Below are 26,922 nucleotides of genomic sequence, written 5' to 3'. Positions count from 1 at the left end.
ACACTGCATAGGTCAGAACTGTCGTAGACAGGTAGACGACATTCTCCTCCCCTCCCCTCCCCTCCCTCCCCAACCCAACCCCACCCCCAGACCAGATATATAGTCCTGCACCACCATGAAGTCCTGGTTCTGTATAGCACTGCATACCTACAGCAACACTGCATGGGTCAGAACTGTCGTACACAGGTAGATAACCCCCCTACCACAATGGTTCCTTGTAAAAATTATGAAAAAAATTGTTGATAATAAGAGTAAGAAAAAGAAAAAAGTAATGAAAGAAAGAAAATAAGTCATGTTTTGTTCACATGGAAATAACAAAACTTAAAAAATTTAAATTACCTTAATCGCAAATGCCATTATTTTACCACAAGTATAATATGAGTACAAAGTTACATGATGAAATGTTAGATGAATTATATTGTATTAAATAGTGAACCTCGCACAACTGAAGTGTAAAAATCATTCCTTAATTAGTATAAGTTTAATGAGCATGATAAAGCATTATTCACAACAACACACCCATCAAATACAAAGCGGATAAAAGCAATAATTAAGAAACTTTGACCGGCAATGACAAAAATACAGTCACTGACAAAAACTGAGATCACAGCTCCAAAGTCACAATAATTCAGCAAAATAAAACCCCATATGTAGTAACATTTATACTTTTGTTTATGTCTTTGGGAATGCCATCATATTTCAATTTGAAAAGGTTTACGACTGACCATGTTTTCCAGATGAATTTACTTTGTTGTTTTGATAATCAGATTGGTTCGAGATTGCAGACTAACGGAAAATCAACCAACTTCTCCCTTACATTCTTACTATATCAATAACACGATAGTTTTAATGAAACAGAAATTCAAATTGACAAACGAAGAAAGTAATTTAGCAGCGATAAGTGTATACGGCGTCCCGACAGTCGTCACTTGTTTGTAAACATAACGGTCATTCAGTTGCGAGTTCAACTCCAAGCATGGTTGTGGCCACCTATTCACAGTGGGGAGTTTTGACTGGTGGCAGCGATAGTATAGAGAGCTCTGGGAACGTACTATCGCTGTGAGGAGCTTGTAGCATTACCAAGTTCCATACAGCATACCTCAATTCAGGATCTCTATGTTATAGCCATACTACATGGAAGAATTTGGGTTAGATAGCCTGTAATCATCAACTAATCCTTTCAATGAACCAACATAAATATTTTTGAAAAAATAATACATCAACTATTTACACATTCCACCCTTGAGTTAAGAGTTATCCACCCTTGTGTTCAGAGTTGTCCACCCTTGTGTTCAGAGTTGTCCACCCTTGTGACCCTACCTGTAGAGCAGAAGCCCCAGCCTGAAGGAACTGCAGTCCTGCATCAGCTGAGTCTATTCCACCAGTGGCCAGGATAGGGAAGTTAGGGAGGTGGCGGCCAATGTCAGACACTGCACGCAGTGCAATTGGTCGGATAGCATTGCCAGACACACCTCCATATGTGGTGCGATGTTCCTTGCCAATGCTGGGCCAGGCAGTAGCATTACTCCGTAATCCCATCAGACCGGAGACAGTATTTGTGGCAGTCACTCCGTCAGCTTTACCTGGATGTTAGTTATGGATTTAATAAGCATAGCAGGAAGCAAACAGTTGTGTCATGGCACAGCAGGCTATATCATGGTGGTCTCTCGGCAATGTCTGGACCAGACAAACCAGTGGTTGGTAACAAAAGCAAAACTCAATTTCATCTTGATACATGCTGTCAAAACTTAAGGAGTTCAGTGAAAGGGGGACTATGCTCTTCAGTCAAAATTCAAAATAAATAATGCTTACTTTTAAAAGTTCTTGTGGTATTATGACTTCATAAAGTTTAACTAAATGTTAAACTTAACTTGAAAGTCAAAATGCAAGAGATTAAATTGAAAATAAAATAAGACAGATATAAATAGCTCCAGGCAACAGCTACTGACTTCAGACTACATGGTTACACCAGTAACACCATGACAACATGCAACAGCAGCAACACTCTCACCTTCGTACGCAGCCTCAGCTATGACAGCGATGCTGGTCACATTTGGGGTCAGCTTTGCAAAGAATGGGATCTTGATGGCCTCTCTCACCCACCGGCAAATATTTCGCACCAATTCGGGATCCTGAGATGAGATTAAAAGATCACTATCATTATACAAGACTTTATATGGCTAAATCTTGTTTTAATAATATCAGTGATATTTTCAACCCATTCTTATTTTAATTCTTGATAAAAACAGACAACATTCAGGTCAAAATGAACCTGTGGGAAACAGTGTTTAACATTCAGGTCAAAATGAACCTGTGGGATACAGTCAAAACACAAGGTCACCCTCACCTGTCCACAGGCCAGCCCCATGCCTCTCTCTCCCATACCGTGGGGACAGGATAGATTGAGTTCCAGAGCATCCGACCCTGCTTTCTAGAATGGTACAATGGTAAACATATGCATGGTAATGTTTTAACATACAGTTGAAAGTGTTATCAATGCAAAAAACACAAAACAATCTGATAAATTTGGCATCATGATCTGATAAACAAGTAAATGAGGCCCTCTGGCAGGGACTACTTGCAGTAAGTTCCATACATTGATCTGAGAACTGAAAACTATTGCTGATGATACCAACATATTTAGATAGGGTTTCTCAATGTGTGAGTGCTTCCAGAAATAAACTGGGCAGCACCTCATTTGTGTCTATACAATAAATAGGGCAATTCACTCAGACATTTGAAATTGCTTTCGTGTATGAAAATATATCATTTTAAGAATGACACCATATACGATCATTAGCCTTCTGTGATTCTGTATCATAAATAGCATATATATATATTAGGAATAAACATGTATTACCCAGTATGCAAGCCTTTGAGATATGAAAACACACTTGGCTAATGGATTGATGTGGATGGAGATATTTTTATTTTTATTTTTATTTATTTTTTTTGGGGGGGGGGGGGGGGGGGGGGAAGTTGGGGAAGGTTTTCTTAGTACTGGGTGGGGTGGGGTTGGGTGGGGATTTGTCTACCTGCAGGGAGTTATCTAGCATTCAAAACTAAGTGCCTTTTAAAATTAGCCCAAATTGGTAATATTGTTCAAAATTGGAAGTTTTTAATGATATAAATAAACTCCGGAGAATTGGGAAAAGATTATTTCAATTTGGGCCTTTTCACTATCATCTGTTGCAGGTTTGGGGCCGAATATCGGCCCCTTTAGAGGTTGAGATAAATCCCTGACCAGACACTGCTCCTGCTCACTGACCTCGGCCATCTGGGCCAGCAGTGTCCAGTCCTCCTTGCTGTAGCCACACATGATGCTGGCTATCACAATCTGCAACAAAGCAAACAGCATCAGGGAAAGCAGTTCAGTTGACTATAGTTGTCACAATTAGTACGTGTAATGTAAAAGGAAGGTGTTCAAAGCATGACATATTGATGTCACATAATACTTCTGGAAGCCTTTAGATGTGGACCTTTCATGAAAATTCACTTCCAATTCTTTCAACTGCTGATTATGAGGTACGAAAATGCAAAAGAAACAACATGTTTTTGTGTTTACTGATATGAAGGGTTTTTACATAGCACAAGATCCTGCTTTTTTGCCTGCATTTTTGTTTACAATTAGATTTTCAGAAGTGATCATCATTGATGCAAAAACTTTTAAAAAATAATGACTATTTACGACTGGTCTTCTGTAAATCACCATTTCCTTTTTGAAAATGACAGAAAACATCACAAGATCATTTTTTCATGGTAAATATATGCCAACACTATTAATAACGCACCCAATATAGTGCTCAAACAGTCATCAAATTCTGGCACTTATTGCTACATGATGACACACTTACATAATAACCTGCATATAGTCTTGTTTGCTTGTTTTTTAAAGAAGCACTCAGCAATATTCCAGCTATATGACATCTGTCTGTACATAATTGAGTCTGGGCCAGACAATCCTGTGTCTGACATCATGAGCATAGATCTACGTAATTGGGATACAATGACATGCATCAACCAATTCACCGAGCCTGACCACTCAATCCTATTAGTTGCCTCTAATGACAGCAAGGGTTGCTGAAGATCAATTCTAACCCAGATCTTCAAAGGTAGCCCAATTCGGTCGCCTCTTACGACCAGCAATGGGGTGCTGAGGACACATTCTACCCCACGTACACCAGGGGAAATCTACATATGAAGCATGGGACTACAAGACTGTGAGCACTGTTACCCTGTCTGGGAAGTCCTTCTTGAGTTCAGTGACACTGGAGCACCAATAGGCTGCGGTCTTCTCACTGATCAGCTCGATGTTGAGGAACGACCCTTGACCTGGTCCAAAAAGGTGACCTGAGGTGGTTCCCCTGACAATACGGGGGGACACATTGGTCACAATATCCTACACAAAAGAAGCAAGTAACTGTAGGTTAGTGTTACAGTCAGACTCCCCTATGGTCATCTGTCAAGGAACTATCTGGACCAGTAGGTGACTTATTTTAATGAGATTATATCAACATCCCAAGTTGTACGATGACACACATCTGGCCAGTCAGACATCCCTATGGTCATCTGTCAAGGAACTATCTGGACCAGTAGGTGACTGATTTTAATGAGATTATATCAGCATCCCAAGTCGTACGATGACACACATTTGGCCAGTCAGACATCCCTATGGTCATCTGTCAAGGAACTATCTGGACCAGTAGGTGACTGATTTTAATGAGATTATATCAGCATCCCAAGTTGTACGATGACACACATTTGGCCAGTCAGACATCCCTATGGTCATCTGTCAAGGAACTATCTGGACCCGTAGGTGACTGATTTTAATGAGATTATATAAGCATCCCAAGTTATACGATGACACACATTTGGCCAGTCAGACTCCCCTATGGTCATCTGTCAAGGAACTATCTGGACCAGTAGGTGACTGATTTTAATGAGATTATATAAGCATCCCAAGTTATACGATGACACACATTTGGCCAATCAGACTCCCCTATGGTCATCTGTCAAGGAACTATCTGGACCAGTAGGTGACTGATTTTAATGAGATTATATCAACATCCCAAGTTGTACGATGACACACATTTGGCCAGTCAGACTCCCCTACGATCATCTGTCAAGGAACTATCTGGACCAGTAGGTGACTGATATTGATGAGATTATAACAGCATCCCAATTTCTACGGTGGCTGTACAAAGACACACATTTAGCCTGAGTGAGTCTGACCTCCCACTTTTGACAAGTATGGATGCTGGGACCTGCTGACACAGAATCCCAACAGTGATGCATGACCTGAAATTAACCAGCCTTGAATACAACTAAGAAACCATATGTTTCAGTTAGGGTTGTAACAATCGATCAATGCATTGCAATACACTGATAACCAGTTCAAATACCTGACATTGATGTTGAGTTACGCTATCGCAAGTATCGAAAGACAAAATAAAATGACATAATACTGTTAATCACAAACCTTTCCATTCATTGATATCCAAAATACACATTGAATGTAAAGACGAGTGTATCTATTCAGAAAATATTCAACATTATACATCAGACAAAAATAGAAGGTACCTCTCTTAACACTAACAATATACTAAGCTGAACCTAGGACTTTCTTTGTTTGGCGTTTAATGCTGCACTCTGCAATATTCCAGCTATATGATGACGTTTTGTATGTAATTGAGTATGTACCAGACAATCCACTGATTGACATCATGAGCATCTATTGGGATACGATGACATGTATAAATCAAGTCAGTGAGCCTGACCACCCGATCTAGTTAGTCATCTCTTACGACAAGCATAGTTGCATTTTATGACAAGCATGGGTTCCTTAAGTCCAATTCTACCCCGGATATTCACAGGTTCTAGGACTCTGTATACAGGCTTCATAGACCTGAATAGAATAGGTAAAAGGCCACTTTGCTTGTCGTCAGAGGCGACTAATGGGATCAGGTGGACGATGCTTGCTGGCTTATAATATACTGCAACATATTGTAACAGTGTTAACTATGGAAATACTATGGCAATACTATAATGTTCCTCAGTAGTCACCCAAGTTATCCCAAAGCCTGTACCTTGTCGAGGGAGAATGTCTTGGTCAGGGCAAACCCCCATCCCGCCTCGAAGGCCCTTCGGATCATGGGGCTGCTGGTGGTGGGCGGGGCACTGGCCAGGCCGAAGGGGTTGGGGAAGCGGAGACCACAGATCTCCACACTCAGGTCAACCTCGTCTATAGGGGTGAAGAAGTTGGGCAGACTTGGCTCTGGGGCAACAATGACTTCATCTCGACTCTGCAACAGAAATATGGATCCATTATCCGTGTTAGTTCCTGGACACACATCACCTTCTTGGGCCAAACGAAGCCGTTGTTATTTAGATAGTTTACTCCTTTTTTTCATTCAGATTGATAATAACCATATCAATTTCTCCATCTGCAGCTTTCTTAACCACACTGCTCACTAAGAATGATCATTATTTTCCATGTGTCCTAATACAAGGAATTACGACACCCTGCAAACTTATTGTTAAATCAGCTGTATGTCACTTAGCTGCGGTATCCGTATCCCTGTGCTGCTCCCTATAAACGATTCAGATAATGACGTGTCCCTACACAGAGCTACGGGCTGTCCCATACTATTTATCCAACAGATTCCCAATCCAAATATGCATTGCAATATATATGGTACAGCCATGTTCACGTGTCGTGATCTTACGACAAATGCGACATGATTCACTTTCTAAGACGCTTGCCTTTAAATATGAGTACTTATATTTTAGATCATGCAATAATATACTTACTTATCAATTTTGAAACTGGATCTGTAAAGATTTTTTGTGAGCAATTGCGGTCAGTGATGGTGACCAAACATCTGCACCCTCTCAATATTCCCAACCCAATAAGTACATGGAAAGTAGCATGATCAAAGAAGTACACATATTTCAAAGCACGTGTTTAGGAAACGGATCATGTTGTTGATTTCATGGGTTACAATTCATGTACATTAAGGCATGGCTGTTAATTGTGTATGTTCCGAAATTGAAATATATTAGAACATAATGGGACAGCCTGTAGCTCTGTGTAGTGCGACAAGTCAAAATGAAGGGCGCAGGGCATAGATATGGTTACTGCAGCTGTATAGAACTAGGCCCTGTCATATCTAGTGATTTTTTATCTCAAAGTGCAAATCTGTATTGACAAATATAAATTGTTATCACCTGTTCATTTACCTGAATTCGCTGAAGGGATATGATGTAAATTTTTTCTGCAGAAGACACGTTTTATTTCAAATGTAGGGATTGTGTGTGTGCACTGGTGATGTGCTTCATTACATTTCACTATATAGACAGGGTATATAAATTAGCATCAATTTTCATGGCTTTTACAGTGGGGTTAGTTTATAGACAGCAATATACGGTACATCTCACTGCGGTGCCCATCCAGGGATGAAGCAGGTCTGATGTGCAGCCCCTTCCCCTCGGAGTTCCCGGTCATCACCTGCAAGTATCTATGTAGGTGCCAGGAAGCGATCTTCCCATCATTTGTGGACTCCACCGTCGTCTGAGCTACCCCAGCAATATCACCGCCACAGAACACCCACGGTTCGGATGTCTGCATTGTTTTGTCGTTCATTTCTGGCAGGTTCCATCTGTTCAGTTTAATGGGGTCCAAGGCTTGAATCACTGAAACAAAGCCAGGGGCATGAATACCTGGACAGTTTGGCATATCAAACAAAACTCAAGAAAACATAAAAACTTTTATATTCCATATCTAAGTTAGTGATTCAACTACCAGTTTAAGTACTAACACAATTTTTCTCGGGTGTGCGGAGTTGTTTCCCTTAAGTGCAACAGAAACCTATGATCATGGGTTCAAATCACGGTTTGCCATGATTATGTTTCTTGGAGAAGGCCTTTTAAGTGTTTCCATGTGACTAATCCATCTTATTTCTCGCAATAAAATAGTTTTAAATCATCAGTATGCTCACGGGTTTCACCAAAGCAGTACATGTCTTAGACTTGCATTACTTCAGGCTCTCCCCCCACATCAAGCTAACATGCCGTGATGTTCAAAATGTTCAAAAACTGTCCAAAATGAATTCCCTGTGGTTATGACTAGTTCACGATTCACAAATAATGACACTCTCACCATCCTCCAGAGTGAGTCCAGATCCAAAGGCAGAGATGATAAAGTCGGCCTTCACTCGGACAAGCTGCTCTTCATCCTCCTCCCAGTCTCCGGCATCATTCTGCTCAGTTCGCAGAAACTCCATCCCGCTAACTCGGCCATTTTTGGTCAACACTTGTTTGGGTGACATGAACGGCATGAACTCACACTTCTCCACCTTTGCTAGCTCCATCTGTGGACAACAGTGTCATTGGTAGATTCATATACAGGAACAGAAACCACATTAGACATTGTAAAGTATCCTTTAGGTATGGCTAGATTCAGATACAGAAATAGAAACCACATTAGATATTGTGAAGTCATCTTTAGCCTTGGGTAGAAATTGAAAACTACACACTGAGACCTGCCCCAATGAATATGAATAAGTGGCACTATCCAAATTTTGTAAGGGGTTATGGGTATGCCATACTTGTGTGGGCACAGCACAGTCACATGTACCTATTAGGGCTGCAACGGTTCACCAATACTTCGATTCGGTTCGATGCTCGATTATTTCCATTCGATTCTATTATTTTCGATTCGATTCATTAGTCTAATAATATATAATGATTCATGTATAATATGCATAAATAAGTAACAAAACATGTATTTACTTTAACTTTTTTATTGAACAGTGCAACACTGTGCACCAACAGGACAAACTCATCACCTCAGACTGTGAGGTCAATCAGGTCATCAGGGATGATCATGTTTTTGGATAAAAACACAAGCATGTCCACATTGTCACCACTGAGGGAAGCCCTCTGAGCAGTCACAACATCCCCGGCTGTTGAAAAGACCCTCTCACTAGCCACACTTGAGCCCAAACCTTAGATTTTAGATGACTTGGGGCTGGTTACAGCACGTCGTCTGCGATGCTTTCAAAGGGAGGTCTATTTTCGTTTTCAAGTGACAGTTGTCAAAAGTTTCAAACAAATGCTTTTTTGGACATTTTCACTTCGTCGATATGAACTCAAGTCTTTTATTTTTTTCGCCAACGAGGTAGGTTATTTTTGTTAATTTTAAATTTATTACAAAAATTGGAATGAACTGAATCGAAATCTAGACATTGTAGATCGAAGATAAAATTGAGACGACAAGTACCGGTTCTCGGTGCACCGAACCGAACCGTTGCAGCCCTAGTACCTATGCATGTGGCTGCCAGGTAGGTATATTGCTTGCAAAGGAAAACTACCTGTCCAAATGGTATGGTCCTAAGCATACGTTGCATAAATGCATCTGCACAGTTCTCAATACATCTGTCTGCCAGTAGTTTGTCAGTTTGCCTAAGGCTAAAAGAACAAGAGTCGTAAGTAGATGACAAATCCCCCTGGCCCCAATAACAGCAAAAGGAAGCACTTCAGCCACTGGTTAATACATGTACCAAGTTTGGATGAAAAATCTTTCATGGTTTTCAAGTTTTGCTTGGCAACAAAACACAGACTGATAGACGGACTGATGGACAGAAAGGCCAGATGATGACTATATCCCCCCGCATTATTTGCAGGGGGGATTAAAAGTCTTGTTTCTGATCTTTTGGTTTGTCTCATGATGCGATGGCGCAGCTTTTGTGGGGCTTTCTTTTGCTTGTTTTTGAAATGACATCTTGCATGACATTGTCATCTGAAGGCAAGAACATATAGTTGTCTCTGGTATTAAAATGCCCTTTTCACACCGAGTGATGTCTAAACTGCACTCAATAATCCTATAATCTTTATAATCTTCCACATACGCACAACCTGCAAAGACACGAGACGCATCGAGCATCATGGTCAGTTTGTATGTTTGTTTTAGGGAAGCAGGTTAGAGCTACCTGCCCTTTAAAAAAAGTCCAAAAATTTAAAAAGACCAGGGGGGTAAAAATGAGGAAGGGGGGGACTTGAAACAACCCTTTCGGTGGTCCTAATGGTAAAGGTATCATAAATAATATTCTTTACAAGTGCTGTTTCAACAGTAAGATAAACTCTTGGCTCTCAAGCGATGCATCCACGAGTTAAACACCAGATCCCCATTAATGTGCTCTTACAACATGCGCTGGACACTGGAGTGCTGATCAGATATTCCTATATGGCATTTATTATGCAATCCAACTCATTCAAATCAAGTGCATGATCTACCTCTTCAGGAACAGCCCTGATGTTGGTGAAGCCTTTCCTGAAGACAACAAACACGCGTTTAGCACCACATCTCAACGCCGATGTTGCACAATCAAACGCTGTATCTCCTGCTCCGAGGACGATGACATTGCCATGGAGTTGAGGTAGCTGTGTCTTACATGAACACATGCCACTTTTGCTTGCTGCTGCCACCCTTGGCAGAAAACTCTTGGACGTATGGAAACCCATGTCTTCCGTGAGGTCAGCAAATATTGGGATCTTCTTGGGGTCTGGCAGGCCTGTAACAATGGAATCATCATGATAATAGATAGGAAAATTCGACATGACAGACCTACATGCTAGAACAGTTTTGTTTGCTTGTTGTTTTATGCGGCAGTCAGATATATGTCAGCTATATCACAGCGGCCTGCACCACAAATAACAGTGGCTGATATTATGAGCACTTCCCATGCCATCAGGCTACGATGTTGTGTTTGCTTGTTGTTTAACACCGCACTCAGCAATATTCCAGCTATGTGATGGCAGGTTGTAAATATTTGGGTCCAGACCAGACAATCCAGAGATTGACATCCACGCAATTGGGATACAATGACATGCATCAACCAAGTAAGCAAGCCTGACCACCAGATCCTGTTAGTCGCCTAATACGACAAGCATGAGCTGCTGAAGACCTATTCTGACCAGGATCTTCACAAGTCAATCAAACACGTCACCAAGTCTGATCATGTGACACACCTCACCTCTAGCAACAAACAACAGCTGGCCAAAGAGCTTTTATGAAGCATACCGGTATTCAGTTTTGTATTTGGTAGTTACTTTTGAAACACATCACAAGGAGACCCTGCATTTGTTAAAGGAGAGAGTTCAAACCTTAGGTACATGCATACATCAACAATTCAAACACATGTACATGTTGGTATCAATATGATTTTGAAAATTGGAAGTATGAAGCATTTTTGGTTCCTAGTGAGCCTGCCTACCCATTCCAATGAAGACAGCCTTGTAGCCCTGTTGTTGCAGTGACTTGAGGGTGATGTCCTTGGTGCTGAGGGATCTACCTGTCTCAACCTGAGCCACACACAGTCAATGAGAGGATGTTGGTTTATAACAGTCTCCAATATTACACCATTATCAATTACAGCTTTATCATGGTTATATCGTTGTTATATTACAGAAACAGTCACATGTCTACCATAATACAGCTATATCACAGTTATATCACAGTGATATCATGGCTGTATCACAGTTCTATCACAGCGATATCATGGCTGTATCACAGTTATATTACAGTTATATCATGGCTGTATTACAGTTATATCACAATGATATCATGTCTGTCTTAGTCATATCACAGCAATATCATGGCTGTTTCAGTCATATCACAGTGATATCATGGCTGTATTACAGTTATATCACAATGATATCAAGGCTATTTTAGTCATATCACAGCGATATCATGGCTGTTTTAGTCATATCACAGCGATATTATGGCTGTATTATAATATATCACAGTTATATCATGGCTGTATTACAGTTATATCAGAGTGATATGGCTGTATTATAGTTATATCACAGCGATGACCTTCAGAACAGAGGTCAAATGCCTTGTCCATATGACAAAAAGGTTAACCCTGTCATCCATCTTTCCATAAAAGTCCAGTTTCCACCTTTACAGAATTAGGTTAGAATTTCTGAGCTCGATTGTAGCACCACCAGAGGATATTACGAGTGATGTCTACTTCTATGTCCCTCCTATTGACCAATCAGATTCCACATCTCATATCACTAACGGCACCCAGTCAAGACAATCTGATCAAGATCTAATAAAATGGGTCGTACTTCAAAAAGTGCATCAAATCATGTAAGCACCTTGATTAAAAACATGAACAGATTTGGAAAATATTGGTTGGCAGTACACATGCTTTGCAAATCCTGCAATTGACCGAAATTTGCAAACAGTTTCCGAAGGGGATACTGATTTTGTTATGCAATTTTGATTGGACTCATTGGTCCAGCCAAAATAAAACTCCATAATTCCAGCCTAGTTTGGTAAGGGACTTATATATATATAAAGATGCCATCATCAAGCTGACAAGATAAGGCTGCCTTCTGTGGGATGACTCCACGCCCTGCTACAATATCACAGCTATACCACAGCCCTATCATGGCAGATTTTGAAGCAGAAAGGTATCAATTCAGAGTAAAAGCAAGGAGACACACCTTGACTCCTAAGTCCTTCATCAGCTGGATCTCAAAGTCGACAACACTGATGGGTAACCGGAACTGGGGGATCTCTGACGTGCTGAAACATGCAGTGTATGATACCCAAGTAAAACACACACCATGTCTACATGGTATAATAAATAGCTCACCTAGCTCAAACTGTATTCGAAGATGCTTTCGGTACAAATACTGACTGTTCTTGTACTAATCATAGTAGCTGAAATACACACACACCAAGTCTCAGTTTAGGATGTAAGTTTATGTCAAATTCCAGATTACACAAATCAGCAATATTCCAGCTATATCAAAGCAGTCTGCAAATATCTGAGTGTCTTTTTTAATTTACCTGAGACCTCCCAAATACTCATTTTTCTCAAATATTGTGACATCACTGTATCCAAGTCGAGCAAGGAATGTGGCACAACTGATGCTGGCTGGGCCACAGCCAATCAAGGCAATCTTGTACTTGTAGCTGGCAGGTAATTGGTCAATAGGGACTGAGCTCGGATCACGGATTTGAGGTATGTTCATGGTCTTAAATATCTAAAAGAAGAACATCAATGCACAGCTTTGTACAAGCAAACATGTTTCATGATCAACCATATTTTATAAAACATTCAGCATACTAATGCTAATAAAATAGGACCACATCCTCTGTAGCTCACTGGAATTGTTTAAGTGCCATGTTTAAGTGAGTGAGTGAGTAGGGTTTAACGCCACTCTAAAAAATTTCAGTTATATCACGGCATGTCAGTTTAATGTGGGAGGAAAGCCCGAAATGATGCAGGTCTTAGATGTTTACCACTTCGGTGAAAACCACAAGCATGGGTATGGTGCTGACAAACCTAGAAGTTTTCATAATCGGGGCGAACCAGGTGTTTACCACTTTGGCGAAACCCACAAGCTGGGGCAAATCGGGATTCGAACCCACTATCATAGGTTTCTTGCATGCCCAAAGGACACAACTCTGTAAAGCGAATTGCGGCGCCTTAGACAACTGGGCCACCCGTGCCCTCGCTATGTTTAATATCAGATTGGCACATTTCAAGGAAACCATTGCTAAGATCTTTCATGCAAAGTTTCAACTCTTTAGGTCTTGTAATTGTAGAGGACGTGTTGAATATGTAAAAGTTTACAACAGACAATGGACAACATGCAATGACAAGATCACTTGAATTTCTGTCGGGTGAGCTAAAAATGTAGAGTATTCTCATATCACATTCACTGTCCAATATCATGAGTGAATGAATGTTGTTTTATGCTGCAGTTGGTAACAGCTACAGCTACATTATGGCAGCTTATAGCATTATATCTGGACCAGGAAAACCACTAGCCTCTCAGTCAGGGATTCATGGTTAGAATTGGTTCCAGCAACCTATTCAGGTCGAAAGAGGCAACAAAATGGATCAGTGGTCAGGCTCGTTGATTATGTTTCATCAGGCCCCGATAATGTGGATTGTTTGGTCCACACTTGATTATTTACAGGTTGCCATCTCATAGCTGGAATACTGCTGATAGCGGCAGTAAACAATAAACAATCATCACTTGGCTCTTAATGTATGGCAAGCTATTGGATCCCTCCCGGGACTGTCCTGTCATTATCCTCCTAATCCTCGTCACCTTACCTCAGTGGCAAACTGCTGGAGGCCGCCGATGTTGATTGGTCCTTCTTCAGAGGCATCAAGGTTACAACCTCCGACACAGAGGTCAGAGGTCGGGCACACCATGCCACAGGTCAACCCAAGAGGATTGTCTGACAGGATGGCCTTGGCAGCACCATAGTAATTCTGAAACAAACATCCCCCTTAATTAACAGCAAAACAATTATTTCGAAAATTCAAAGAAAATAATTTCAACTTTTTTCACAAAATTACTGACAAATCATGACATTAAAATGTTTCTTTGTGAGACATTGTTAATCAAAAGTTAATCAATTCAATACACAATGTTGCATATTCTTCCTTAGGCAACCAAAAAAACAGTAACTTGTATTTCTAAGATTGGGTTGAAAGTTCAGTGTATTTTAGGTTGCACACAAAGCTTGTGTAAAAATCATGAAAAGAAACACGTAATTTTATTGGACCTCTAATTTTACCACCATGTCATTCGAACCTGACTGTCAGTGAAAGTATTGCAGTGAATTGGTTCAGGGCATGTGATCTCAGTAGATTAGAGATGGACAATACTGGCTACTCAAGGATGAGCTTCAGCTACCTTTGTAGAGATGCAGCTGATGAACGTCTTTATATCCAGCTGGGTGGGGCAGCTCTTCTGACAGGGGGCGTCGGCACATTTGAGACATCGTGCTGACTCCCGAAGTGCAGCGCGTTCGCTAAGTGTCGTGTGTTTGATGTCGTCAAAGTTTTTCACCAAGTTGTTACAACTCTGAAAAAATATTATTAACCTGGGTTTTATTGTACAACTGACACCAAATGCAAGATACAGTCCAAGTAATGTTAGGTACATGTATAAGGGAATTAATAATATTTCTAACAGGGAACCCTCCATTAATAAGTCTCGTAATTTTAGCCTGAGCTGAGAGAGGGTTGAGTTCAGGCTGACGGAGCTGAGAAGGAGATGAGTTGTGGAATGGAATGCGCTTCCCATCACCCTACCAGTGCATCAATACACACGGTCATTGTTCATGGAAGTGGGGCGGGCGGGTAGCCTAGTGGTTAAAGTTCGATTCCTGACATGGTTACAATGTGTGAAGCCCATTTCTGGTGTCCCCCGCCGTGATATTGCTGGAATATTGCTAGAAGCGGCATAAAACCATACTCACTCACTCACTCATGGAAGAAGTTGCATATTAAGGTGGAAAGGACAGCTAGATGTGTTTAGATATTTATGAGAACAGAATATAACACTGTACAACAGCTTACACTTGTGAGACAATATTTTTAGCACATTGTTCCACTTCTTATGCTTTACCATACAATTCAGGTTTCAGGCATATTTCCAGCTTTAATATTTTTTTATTTTGTTTGTTGTTAACCGCCGTACTCAGCAATATTCCAGCTATATGACTGCAGTCTGTAAATAATCGAGTCTGTACCAGACAATCCAGTGGTTGATTTGATCAGCGAGCCTGATTATCCCGTTAGTCGCCTCTTACGACAATCATGAAGGGTGAAACGATACACCAATATTCTGATGCATCGCGATACTTGATCCATGATACGATATACGATAAACATGGGCCCATTTATCGATACGCCACGATACGGAACGCAAATCTCAAGTACAGTGTTTCCTCGGTATTGTGCCTTTCAATAAACCGCTAACTTGATTATAGCGCGTTAACGCATGGCTCCCAAAAACGTACTTACATTTGTTATAAGCTCAGGTTTTACACCGACAGATGTTTTTCCACATCTCATAAAACATTATCAGCTGATCACCGCAAGCACATAACACCGAAAATACCAGTCAGCAAATCCGAACTGAAGTACGCAATTCAATACCATTATTATACTATCTTGTTATTAAGACGTGTTCATTGAATCTGGGCTTGTGTTTGTAATATATTTTATTAATTTTATTCAAAATTTCATTTAATATTGTTTTCATTAAGTTATGTGAAATCGGGTGTGAAGAGATAAAGCAACCACGATCGGATTACCGCTTTTGACGCATTGAAACGAACTTTAGTTGCTAGAGAATGGATACATATATTAAAAATGCCATACTTTGACTCGTTAAAAGTCATATTTATGGCAATTTGGCTAATATATGTCAACATAACGTTATCACAATCAAAATACATGTAGCCAGGAAGTCCCTAGGGTGACTGGTCAAATTGTTCCATACGTAAAATTATCCTGCAACAGCAATCACCAGTACCAAAATGCTACACTTGTGGTTCTTATAATTATATATATAATTATATAGTAAAAGCTGCAACTAAGGTAACACGATATTGGAATAAATTATTCCTGATAAAACAATAATTTCAGATAAAATTTCTTCGACCATTGCATCAAAATTCTTTTAAGTTGTATCACTGGTGGAGTACATTAATTATTTTCTGGTGTTTGAACTTTGAATTGTTTTGAAGGAAAGTTGAACAACTTCAGTAGTCTTGTTATTATAAAATAATTTTGACTGTTCCAAAATCATGAAAGGTTCAATCTTTACATGCTTTAAGTCTTGTTTTTTGGCGTATCGAGATACGTATTGTATCGTGACCAGAATATCGAGGTGCATATCGTATCGTGACCTTCCTGTATCGTTGCAGCCCTAGCATGAATTGCTGAACACCTACTCTAGCCCAGATATTCAAGGGTCTCCAGCTTTAATAGAGTAACTGAGCAACGTAGTAACCATGATGTTTGTCTGCCATCTTTGTTTTCTCATGTGGGTTGTGACAGGAATGCTCTGTCTGATTGGTTAGCGCTAGCATTGGCTGGACAATGTCCGTGAGACCTATATGTACCCCTTGATATATTTACCTCTTTAAGGTGAACTTCTCAGGGTAAATAAGGGCCTAATACGGTCATGGCCATTGTCCAGCATGTCAGGTTTCCTGATAAGTAATTCCAGATAGGGGACCCTCAGGTGGAGGCCACCGTATCCCATAGTGATTATCCCGGAATATTAGTAGTGTTAAACAAGGTAATAGATGTAGGCCCTATAGTTATACTTTAGTCAGGGGATAAGTCGGTGATAGGAAAAAGTCGGTATATAGGTTAATGATAGGCTGTAAGAGAGTTTTTTCACATGCCAGCTCAGTATTAAAATAGGTCAGTTTTTTTCTCCCAATCTGAACGAGTATGTGTGTCTTCCATTTCCTTCATAGTTTGGTGAGTAACTTTACTTTATTTCTCATTGATAAACAAAATACTTTTAATTGCAGTTACTATCGTGTTGATCTTGTTTATTCTGCATAACTGCCCTTGGTATGAACTGCTCTGAAGTCACTTGAGGGAGTACAAACTATTCTGGGCGATCGTAGGGGAAAAGAGATACGAATTGGTCCCCAGCATTGCAACCTAAACTGGTGATAAGAAACGACTTTGTGGAACAGGTGGTCAGACTTGATGACTTGGCTGACTGCTTGTCATCATAGCCTTGCATGGATCAATACTCATAATATCAATCACTGGAGTGTCTGGTACAGACTTGTCTATTTACAGACCACCATCATATAGCTGGAATATTGCTGAGTGCAGCGTTAAACAACAAAACAAACTGGGGGAGGTTGCACATATCATTACAACCAATTAATTAAAAATTCAGAGTTCATGACGTCTTGGTAGTTCATGTTCAAACACAGCACCTCATATCAGCAAACTCCATTGCTACTGGACTGCCATTGGACTGTCGTTATGATGTCTATTAAAGTTCAAACCAGTTCAAGAACATATTACGAACGTCATGATCATAATGTGACCTTTGAACCCTTAATATTATGTAATTCAGTTGGATATGAATCTTACTTGTCCAGATTTGTTGTTCAAAACAAGTTTCATTCACCTTTCAGCCATGATCTCATGACCTTGACCCTTTTGCCTAGATTTTGGGGTGGTCATAAAACTTGACAAACTTGACATACATGCTGGAGTTATGTCATTGTATAAGCTCGGCAAACTGTGACAAGCTGAGCTAAGCAACCCAACTGTATGTGAGGAAAATGTATGTAAGCAAGGTTACAAATATAGGTGTGAGCATGTGCATGTCAGTACTGTGGTAATGGGGAAGTCAGCGGACTACACTGATAAAAGTACATTATTTCAGAACTGTCATCCACGCAAATCTTTTAGCAGAAAATATTACTACTAGGCAAGATTACTTCTATGCTTGAGTATGTGTACCTCAAACAATCCAGATTATCAGTGGCTTAGTGACCTTTGTCAACATTTGCCTATCAGAAAACCCTTCAAAGCCACTTACAATGTTCATTTATCATGATTCCTGTCTAACGTCCTGATTACAGGTCTAGCAACAATGGCATGAACCATCATTCAAGGGAGCTATACTTGTGACATGATGTAAATATAGCATCTGATAATGACAGACGATAATGCTCTTGGCATTTTTCAAATATGAGCAAAAAATGTTTAACACATTTTCATTACTTATACAACATGCAGCATTTCTAAAAGATGAAATTCAAATATTTATCATAGAATTACCAAGATATACTGCTTCTGGCTTCCCACATGGGGATTCCAGGTTAGAATAGGTCTCCAGCATCCTATGCAGGTTGTACTGTGGGGATTCCAGGTTAGAATAGGTCCCCAGTATCCTATGCTGATCGTACCATGGGGATTCTGGGTTAAAATAGGTCCCCAGCATCCTATGCTGGTTGGTTTGTGGGGATTCCAGGTTAGAATAGGTCTCCAGCATCCTATGCAGGTTGTACTGTGGGGATTCCAGGTTAGAATAGGTCTCCAGCATCCTATGCAGGTTGTACTGTGGGGATTCCAGGTTAGAATAGGTCCCCAGTATCCTATGCTGATCGTACCATGGGGATTCTGGGTTAAAATAGGTCCCCAGCATCCTATGCTGGTTGGTTTGTGGGGATTCCAGGTTAGAATAGGTCTCCAGCATCCTATGCAGGTTGTACTGTGGGGATTCCAGGTTAGAATAGGTTTCCAGAATCCTATGCTGGTTGGTTTGTGGGGATTTCAGGTTAGAATAGGTCCCCAGCATCCTATGCTGGTTGGTTTGTGGGGATTTCAGGTTAGAATAGGTCTCCAGCATCCTATGCTGGTTGTACTGTGGGGATTTCAGGTTAGAATTGGTCACCAGCATCCTATGCTGGTATCACAGGTGATTAAATTGATCAGGTGATAACACTCAGTGACTTGGCAGATTGTGTGTCACCACACCCTGATGGCAATTAATTTTTTGATTTTGTCATTTTTATGTAGCATGATGAAAAAAAGCAAAATGAGATTATTCTAATACTGCCAAATCTAATAGTATAAAATTGTATAAAGATATGTTCGCATGAAATATCACTAAAGTTAGAGAATTCAGGGTAAAACAAAAAGAAATTCCGAAAAAGTAAAGTAGTCTTCTAGGGGACCGGTGATCTTTCAAATCCCTATCCTAACTAGTCAAAGAGTCAGTGCAACAAGTGCCCCATGGGACTACTCACAGAGTCAGTACAACAAGTGCCCCATGGGACTACTCACAGAGTCAGTACAACAAGTGCCCCATGGGACTACTCACAGAGTCAGTACAACAAGTGCCCCATGGGACTACTCACAGAGTCTGTACAACCAGTGCCCCAATGGGACTACTCACAGAGCAAGACTTGTCCTGGTTCCTCTTCCAGAGCTTCTTGGCTGTCTTGGTGACAGCGCTGGGGACAGCATTGGCATGAGTTGTCACCCGTGGGTTCAGGGACAGGATATTCTGTGAAGTACAAGGACAAAGGCTGAATAGCTATATCTAATTTAGCAATAGAGAACATGTTTTGTTTAACGCCTCACTCAGCAATACTCAAGCTTTATAACCGCGTTCTGTAAATAATCAAGTATGGATCAGACAATCCACTGATTGACATCATGAGCATCGAGCCACACAATTGGGATACTATGACAAGCATCAACCAAGTCAGCGAGCCTGACCACCCAATTTGTTAGTCGCCTCTTACGACAAGCATAGTCGCCTTTTACGGCAAGCATGGGTGGCTGAAAATCTATTCTTCCCTGGATCTTCACGGGTCAGAGGACATGTAATATTGGTCTCCCAACTGTGTTCTTTAAAACAGGAAATTTTCACAACCATAAAAACAAATGCATTATTATATTTTCATCAATATTTTTACAAAACATCAGGCAAAAGCCATCCAGACAATCCATTGATTGATATTGTGAGCAATGATCCACTCTAGGATTCGATGACACACAACCAACAGAGTCACTGAGTCTGACCATCCATTCCCTAATGTCACCTCATTTGACAAACATATGTTGCTGTAGCTGTGGAATTGTAAATCTCATAATCCATATCCCCTGTCGACTGTTTACTTATGCAAATCTAAGCATGATATTCCATTGTTTGATCGAATACAGGACTCGTTGAAGTATGTCACGTCTACTTATAAGTATACACATTAACTTTGATAGTTTCTGGAAAGTTCTTGCAGTGGAATTACCCGTACCTCCATTTGAAATTGATTTGAAAAGAACCCATTTGTTTGGACTAAGTCCCTTGAGTCAACCATGGTTGTATGCATACAACAACATTTCGTCCCAAAAAACATCTGATATCAAACTACCATATTTCCTCTATTAGACGCTAGACCATGTATTAATTTCGTGAGAGCCATTGACTTGGCATGTATCACAGACCAAGCCTGTAATAGAGGAAACATTGATACATTTACAGTTCCTAGTGGTGATTGATCGGCAGCCATTTTTTTTATGAATCGATGTATCAATGTATTCGTGCACGTTTTTTGTGTGAAAAGGGTTAGTGTATTCAAAAGGGATTTCCGAAGTAAAAAGGAAACCTCTTTTTAACCAATCAGAATCAAGCATTCTTCAATGTCATGGTAGAATGGGACGTTACCATTCATGGATGTCGTCAGATCTTTGTTTAGCGGTAGGGAGAATTAAGATCTGATTTAAATGAAATTCAGGCTGGACATGTTCGTTGTTTAATACTGCACAATACTGAGCCTGGTCCATACAATAAAGTGATTGATGTCAGTATCCACTAACCTTTTTATCAAAGTGTTGTTTCCACCCTTGCCAAATCAAGCCCCCTTTCCTGTGCTATATATGATTGGACTATCGCACATATCGACAGTCCAATCAGAGAATGTTTCACAAAATCAACATCCACGACTGATTCACCTTCGTGCAATAAAGTCAGGGACGACTGCCTATCGTTGTTGACATGAATATGTTTTTCATCTACATGTATTAAATCCTGCAACGATTGCCTATGTTTTTGTGTCAGTGAAACATGAATGTTTTCGTTATCTGCTTGACTAGGTCGTTGCCCAAGGTAGTCGCCATCTTTGTGAAGCTATACGAGATAACAGTGATCTGATTGGATATCACGTTTTCATTACAAGGGTAAAAACTCTTGATCTTCTTGAGGTGGCAACAGGGTCGAGCCAAGAAACGTGGCCTTGATGTGGCAAGGGTAGAACCTAGGCCTTAATTGATATAGGCTAGAGGATAAGCTTGCCTCAGGAAGTTGATGCTGTCAGTGTACGATGCTAAACAATCAAGCATGTCACCAACACTGATCACGCAATCCATACAGTCACACATAGAAGCAGAGGTTCCTGGGACCTATTCTAACCCGGAATCTCTAATTCCCTAATTTGGATGATATTTCATGTGAACAAATTTTTATAAAATTTTAAGCTAATAGATTTGGCGTTATTAATATAATCTCATTTTGCATTTTTCATGTCCATGTTGGCAGATCCATAAAAATGTTTTTTACAAATTAATTGCCTTTTGGGCAGGGGTCCGGAAAATTTTAAATCCCAATCTGACATTTGCATTTAGGCCACGCCCCCTTCAAAAAGCGTATTTTAGGACGACTTTTCACACACATTACAAGTTTTTACGTATTCATAATATGATGAATTATGAATTGTTTCAATTTAAATTGTTAATTCACCGGACAATTAATAACAAATAATATCATTTTGATATACATGGAAAACATACGTTTGTTTCTGTTATAATAACGATCTGTTAATGTAGTGAATGGTTTAATTAATATTCATGAGTTATATTCATGAGTCTGCTCAAGTGTACGCGTTGTAACATTTGGATCGAGACTATTATCCCATATTTGGTTATCACGTGACCTCACGGGAAACGGTTGTTTTTTTAAACTAAAGATTATTTAAAACAAGACAGATAATATAATCACAAATACTAAAATATCGTTGATAGCAATAGTTATTTGAATACTTTTTTCATCTGTACTTAATTATTGACCATATACAAATTTTATCGATCGTCACAGAAAGCAAAATGGCGGTCAATCAAGATTCAATATACGACTAGCTACTGAAAACAATAAAATCTGCAAATCCTCATTGAATGTCAACCAAGTGAAAGTAGTTAGCCACATCTTACAAATGATCGTCCAGACTTTGAGGGTTTTAGCAGATTCGGTCGACTGGCTGTCGTCACGCTTACGCTACTTGTCTGAGGTTACGTATCGTCGCATTGTGAGGATAATGAGGTACATCGATGATGCAAAGTATTTATGTACAGTTGTAAACACCTTTCACTCAAATTAACAAGATGTTCTCAGTAATTAATCCTCGATTAATCAGTGTCAACTCAGTTTATTGCCTATTACAGTGATTGACCGATTGGACTATCATGTCGGTACGATGTATTTACAGCAATCAAACAAACAAAGCTTGTCAGTGTAGATAATCTTCATTGTGTTACAACTGCAGACAGAAACTGCTCAGTCCTAACTGTTGATCATGTCCGGTCAAAATTTAAGAATGTCCGGACAATACTTTTTAAAATGTCCGGACAGAAAAAATTTAATGTCCGGTAAGCAATATTTTCAACCGGACATTTGAGATTCCCAATCGGACATGTCCGGCGCATATGACGGTTTCCAGACCCCTGCTTTTGGGTATGATAACACAGGGAAATAATATCATGCTTGTGCAAACATTCCACACATAAACATATTGTGTATTGATGTATGCATAAGTTATCAACCAACTGCTACATTACACCAGGTGTTCGATCAACAAGAGCCCATATTATCCTAGTTATTTCACTGTCAGCATGGTAGGTTGATCAATACATCATTAACTCCAGATCGCTACAGCAGCAGGGATAGAATACTTAGAAAATACAACACTCATTCTTGTTAGATACCATTCTAGCGAATTGAGTGGACTATCAATGGCATTAAATATGAACATGAGTTTTGTAATTTGCTTAATTTTTAACACTGAAGTTACTGTTAGAAAGTGGTGGTTATTCACCAAATATACATAAAGACACAGCTTCTTAGTGGAAGAAAAACTGTAATGCAATTTCTTGATGCCGTTGGATATGTACTAAAGCTACAGTAATCATGAGTCATTATTATTATTACTGCATAATGTAAATATCAGCTATTAATCTATATGAAGCTACAGTAATGGTCGGTGTACACAACCTACCCTTGTTGTGATTGGTCCCCTTACCCAAACCAACACTATACCACGTAGACTTGTCAGGATAAATATCGGTCCGGAAGAAGTGTCTGCACCACCACACCACCAGTTGGCTTTGACACAAACACTTACAATGCCACGTGAACTTAGCAAAGCTCTCCCGAGGGAGTTAGTCTCCATCCTGGAACCGCTCTTAGCATATCGCGTTGGGGACTTTTCCCTTAACACCAGCTATAGCACAAAGACTTCCACCATCTCCATCTCTTTAGACCTCATTCAGAAGAAAAGGCCTCTGGGTACAGCTCCGGTTGGGTTGCCCTCTCACTTAATTATTGCAAACTTTTTTTAACCAGAAATATAGTGCAACCCTGCGTGTGAAATACGCTTGGGATTTTCTCCTATCAGCTGGAAAGTGCATGTTTAATCTACCTACCCAGTGTCTACAGACATGCACTTTCCTAGGAACATGCTCGGGAAGTCTATTGTTTTTCACCATTGTTGTATATATTGTTAGCTACTTATATTTATGATGGTCATGTAAATAAACCTGTGTATATTGTACAAGTCATCTCTTGTTCTCCCTGGCTAAGCTAACCCTGAACATGATAGGACTTTCTATGGCAAAGTCTGTACCATAGAATGTGTACATGTTTCAAATGAGATTGTACACACATAAAAGCTGTACACACAAAAGACTGGATTACAACTGCAAGCTCGCTGTCAATGGCATGGTGTGTGCACAGGAAATGTGACACAATTTCCAGGAAGTGTTTTCATAAAGGATTAACATCCGTCTAGCGCTTCGCAGTTGAGCTGTTCATTGATATATCTATTCACTGATATCTGTTCAGCTGATGTCATAGATACTGATATCTGTTCAGCTGATGTCATGGATGCAATTACCTGTGAAGATTTCGGTGTAGAATAGGTCTTCAGCAACCCATGCTTGCCGTAAAAGGTGACTATGCTTGTCGTAAAAGGCGACTAAAGGGATTGGGCGGTCAGGCTCACTGACTTGGTTGATACATGTCATCGATCCCAATTGCATGGATTGATGCTCATGATATCAATCACTGGATTGTCTGGTCAAGACTCGATTATTTACAGACCGCCTGGACTTTGTGTGCATAAAACCAATGGCACCCAAACCAGTTTCTTGATATAGTATAAACAAAGCCAAATCAAACATTTTAAACCTGAAGTATAATAACCAACTAAGCTACATTTGATTATCAACTGACAACGGCACTATGACCGGAAATTTAACAGGAAATTTAGGTTACTGTCATGTCTGGGGAAGCATTCATGTGTGGGCTGAGATACAAAGGTCAAATTAGTCATAGAACCAAACAGGATACAAATGTGCACAAGTACTTTTTAGAGGGTGATGATTGGGGAGGTCTTCAGACAGCAGGCAGTCACAGTCAGTAAATTCATTCAAAGACATAAATTGATTCATTGGAAACAGGTTGAAATTTCATTTTGTCAGTAAATGGTTGATCTGTGTGTTATCACTAACAATGCATGGACCACCCTGTGTGTGTTATCACTAACAATGCATGGGCTACCCTCTGTGAGAGTTATCGCTAACAATGCATGGACCACCCTGTGTGTGTTATCACTAACAATGCATGGGCTACCCTCTGTGAGAGTTATCGCTAACAATGCATGGACCACCCTGTGTGTTATCACTAACAATGCATGGGCTACCCTCTGTGAGAGTTATCGCTAACAATGCATGGACCACCCTGTGTGTTATCACTAACAATGCATGGGCTACCCTCTGTGAGAGTTATCACTAACAATGCATGGACCACCTTCTGTGTGTTATCGCTAACAATGCATGGACCACCCTGTGTGTTATCACTAACAATGCATGGGCTACCCTCTGTGAGAGTTATCGCTAACAATGCATGGACCACCCTGTGTGTGTTATCACTAACAATGCATGGGCTACCCTCTGTGAGAGTTATCACTAACAATGCATGGACCACCTTCTGTGTGTTATCGCTAACAATGCATGGACCACCCTGTGTGTTATCACTAACAATGCATGGGCTACCCTCTGTGAGAGTTATCGCTAACAATGCATGGACCACCCTGTGTGTGTTATCACTAACAATGCATGGGCCACCCTGTGTGTGTTATCACTAACAATGCATGGACCACCTTCTGTGTGTTATCGCTAACAATGCATGGACCACCCTGTGTGTGTTATCACTAACAATGCATGGACCACCCTGTGTGTGTTATTACTAACAATGCATGGACCACCCTGTGTGTGTTATCACTAACAATGCATGGACCACCCTCTGTGTGTCATCATTAACAATGCATGGACCACCCTGTGTGTGTAATCAATAACAATGCATGGACCACCCTCTGTGTGTCATTAACAATGCATGGACCACCCTGTGTGATATCACTTGCAATCATAACACGTGAGTGAGTGAGTATGGTTTTACGCCGTTTTTAGCAATATTCCAACAATATCCCGGCGGGGGATATCAGAAATTGGCCAATCATAACTAAGTTAGCAAGCCTGACCACTGAATCCCATCAGTCGACTCTTGAGACATGCATAGTTGCCTCTTAGCACAAGCATGGGTTGCTGAAGACCTATTAAACCTTGGATCTTTACGGGTGTCATATTTAAATTATCTATCAACAACAAATATGCATTTTGCTTGTATCAACTGCTTATCAAGGTGTGAATCCTAACAGTACAACAAATGTTCCAATGTCGACAAGAACACAAGGCTGATAAAAATGGTAACTCACACAATAGTGAACTTAGTACTAAGAGGCCCTAGAGCTCGCACAGCCTTATGCATTACATTAGCAGATAGGATCTGGTAGAATTCCCGGTCCAGAGGCTTGTGTTTTAATGTAGCAGAGTCACCAAGTTTGCCTTGTGCTTTGCTGTGACTGCAACAACTTGATATCAATACGAACGTGTTTACATGTTAAGTTGGTTGAAATTCCACTGATTCTTTTCAATAGGGCCCATAACCGACATTTTATTTTATTTTTAGACCTATCAAGGTCAAAGTGTGACCATACAGTTCTGAATGGTTTCTGATCCATTTCATGGGCCTACTGCAACCATGTGTACTGCTAACAAGAGTTATATATATCCCTATCAACAGGTTTCATTCAGAGTTATCTCCCTTTCCTCAGGTAGACAGTGTCCATAGAGACGGAGTTTAGTCTGTCCACACCAGCCACATTATTGAGGACTTGAGTACCTGTGACAACGCTAGTTTATAACCAGTTTGCGATAACCA

General features: G+C 40.2%; 1 protein-coding gene across 2 annotated transcripts in view; it reads right to left on the bottom strand.

Annotated features, from left to right (window-relative positions):
- LOC124138758 (dihydropyrimidine dehydrogenase [NADP(+)]-like) overlaps window positions 1–26,922 on the bottom strand; it is a 51,556-nt gene that overhangs the window by 6,378 nt on the left and 18,256 nt on the right. Inside the window, exons 1-16 of one of the 2 annotated variants that reach the window (XM_048399703.1) lie at window positions 23,642–23,901; window positions 19,771–19,881; window positions 14,731–14,901; window positions 14,142–14,303; window positions 12,863–13,059; window positions 12,514–12,595; window positions 11,274–11,361; window positions 10,294–10,571; window positions 8,159–8,369; window positions 7,508–7,692; window positions 6,087–6,302; window positions 4,235–4,399; window positions 3,269–3,337; window positions 2,348–2,431; window positions 2,012–2,132; window positions 1,321–1,583 (exon numbers count right to left, since the gene is read on the bottom strand). In XM_048399703.1, coding sequence (XP_048255660.1) covers window positions 1,321–1,583; window positions 2,012–2,132; window positions 2,348–2,431; window positions 3,269–3,337; window positions 4,235–4,399; window positions 6,087–6,302; window positions 7,508–7,692; window positions 8,159–8,369; window positions 10,294–10,571; window positions 11,274–11,361; window positions 12,514–12,595; window positions 12,863–13,059; window positions 14,142–14,303; window positions 14,731–14,901; window positions 19,771–19,881; window positions 23,642–23,815 — 2,577 coding nt within the window. In that variant the 5' untranslated portion in view covers window positions 23,816–23,901. Of the gene's footprint in view, window positions 1–1,320; window positions 1,584–2,011; window positions 2,133–2,347; window positions 2,432–3,268; window positions 3,338–4,234; window positions 4,400–6,086; window positions 6,303–7,507; window positions 7,693–8,158; window positions 8,370–10,293; window positions 10,572–11,273; window positions 11,362–12,513; window positions 12,596–12,862; window positions 13,060–14,141; window positions 14,304–14,730; window positions 14,902–19,770; window positions 19,882–23,641; window positions 23,902–26,922 lie in introns of those variants that run through there. The other variant, XM_048399702.1, reaches the window with a different exon arrangement.

This window comes from Haliotis rufescens, unplaced genomic scaffold (assembly GCF_023055435.1).
Source record: "Haliotis rufescens isolate VD_foot unplaced genomic scaffold, xgHalRufe1.0.p SCAF_2, whole genome shotgun sequence".
Taxonomy (NCBI): domain Eukaryota; kingdom Metazoa; phylum Mollusca; class Gastropoda; order Lepetellida; family Haliotidae; genus Haliotis; species Haliotis rufescens.
Note: the sequence above shows the minus strand (reverse complement) of the source record. Positions and strands in the feature narration are given on the sequence as shown.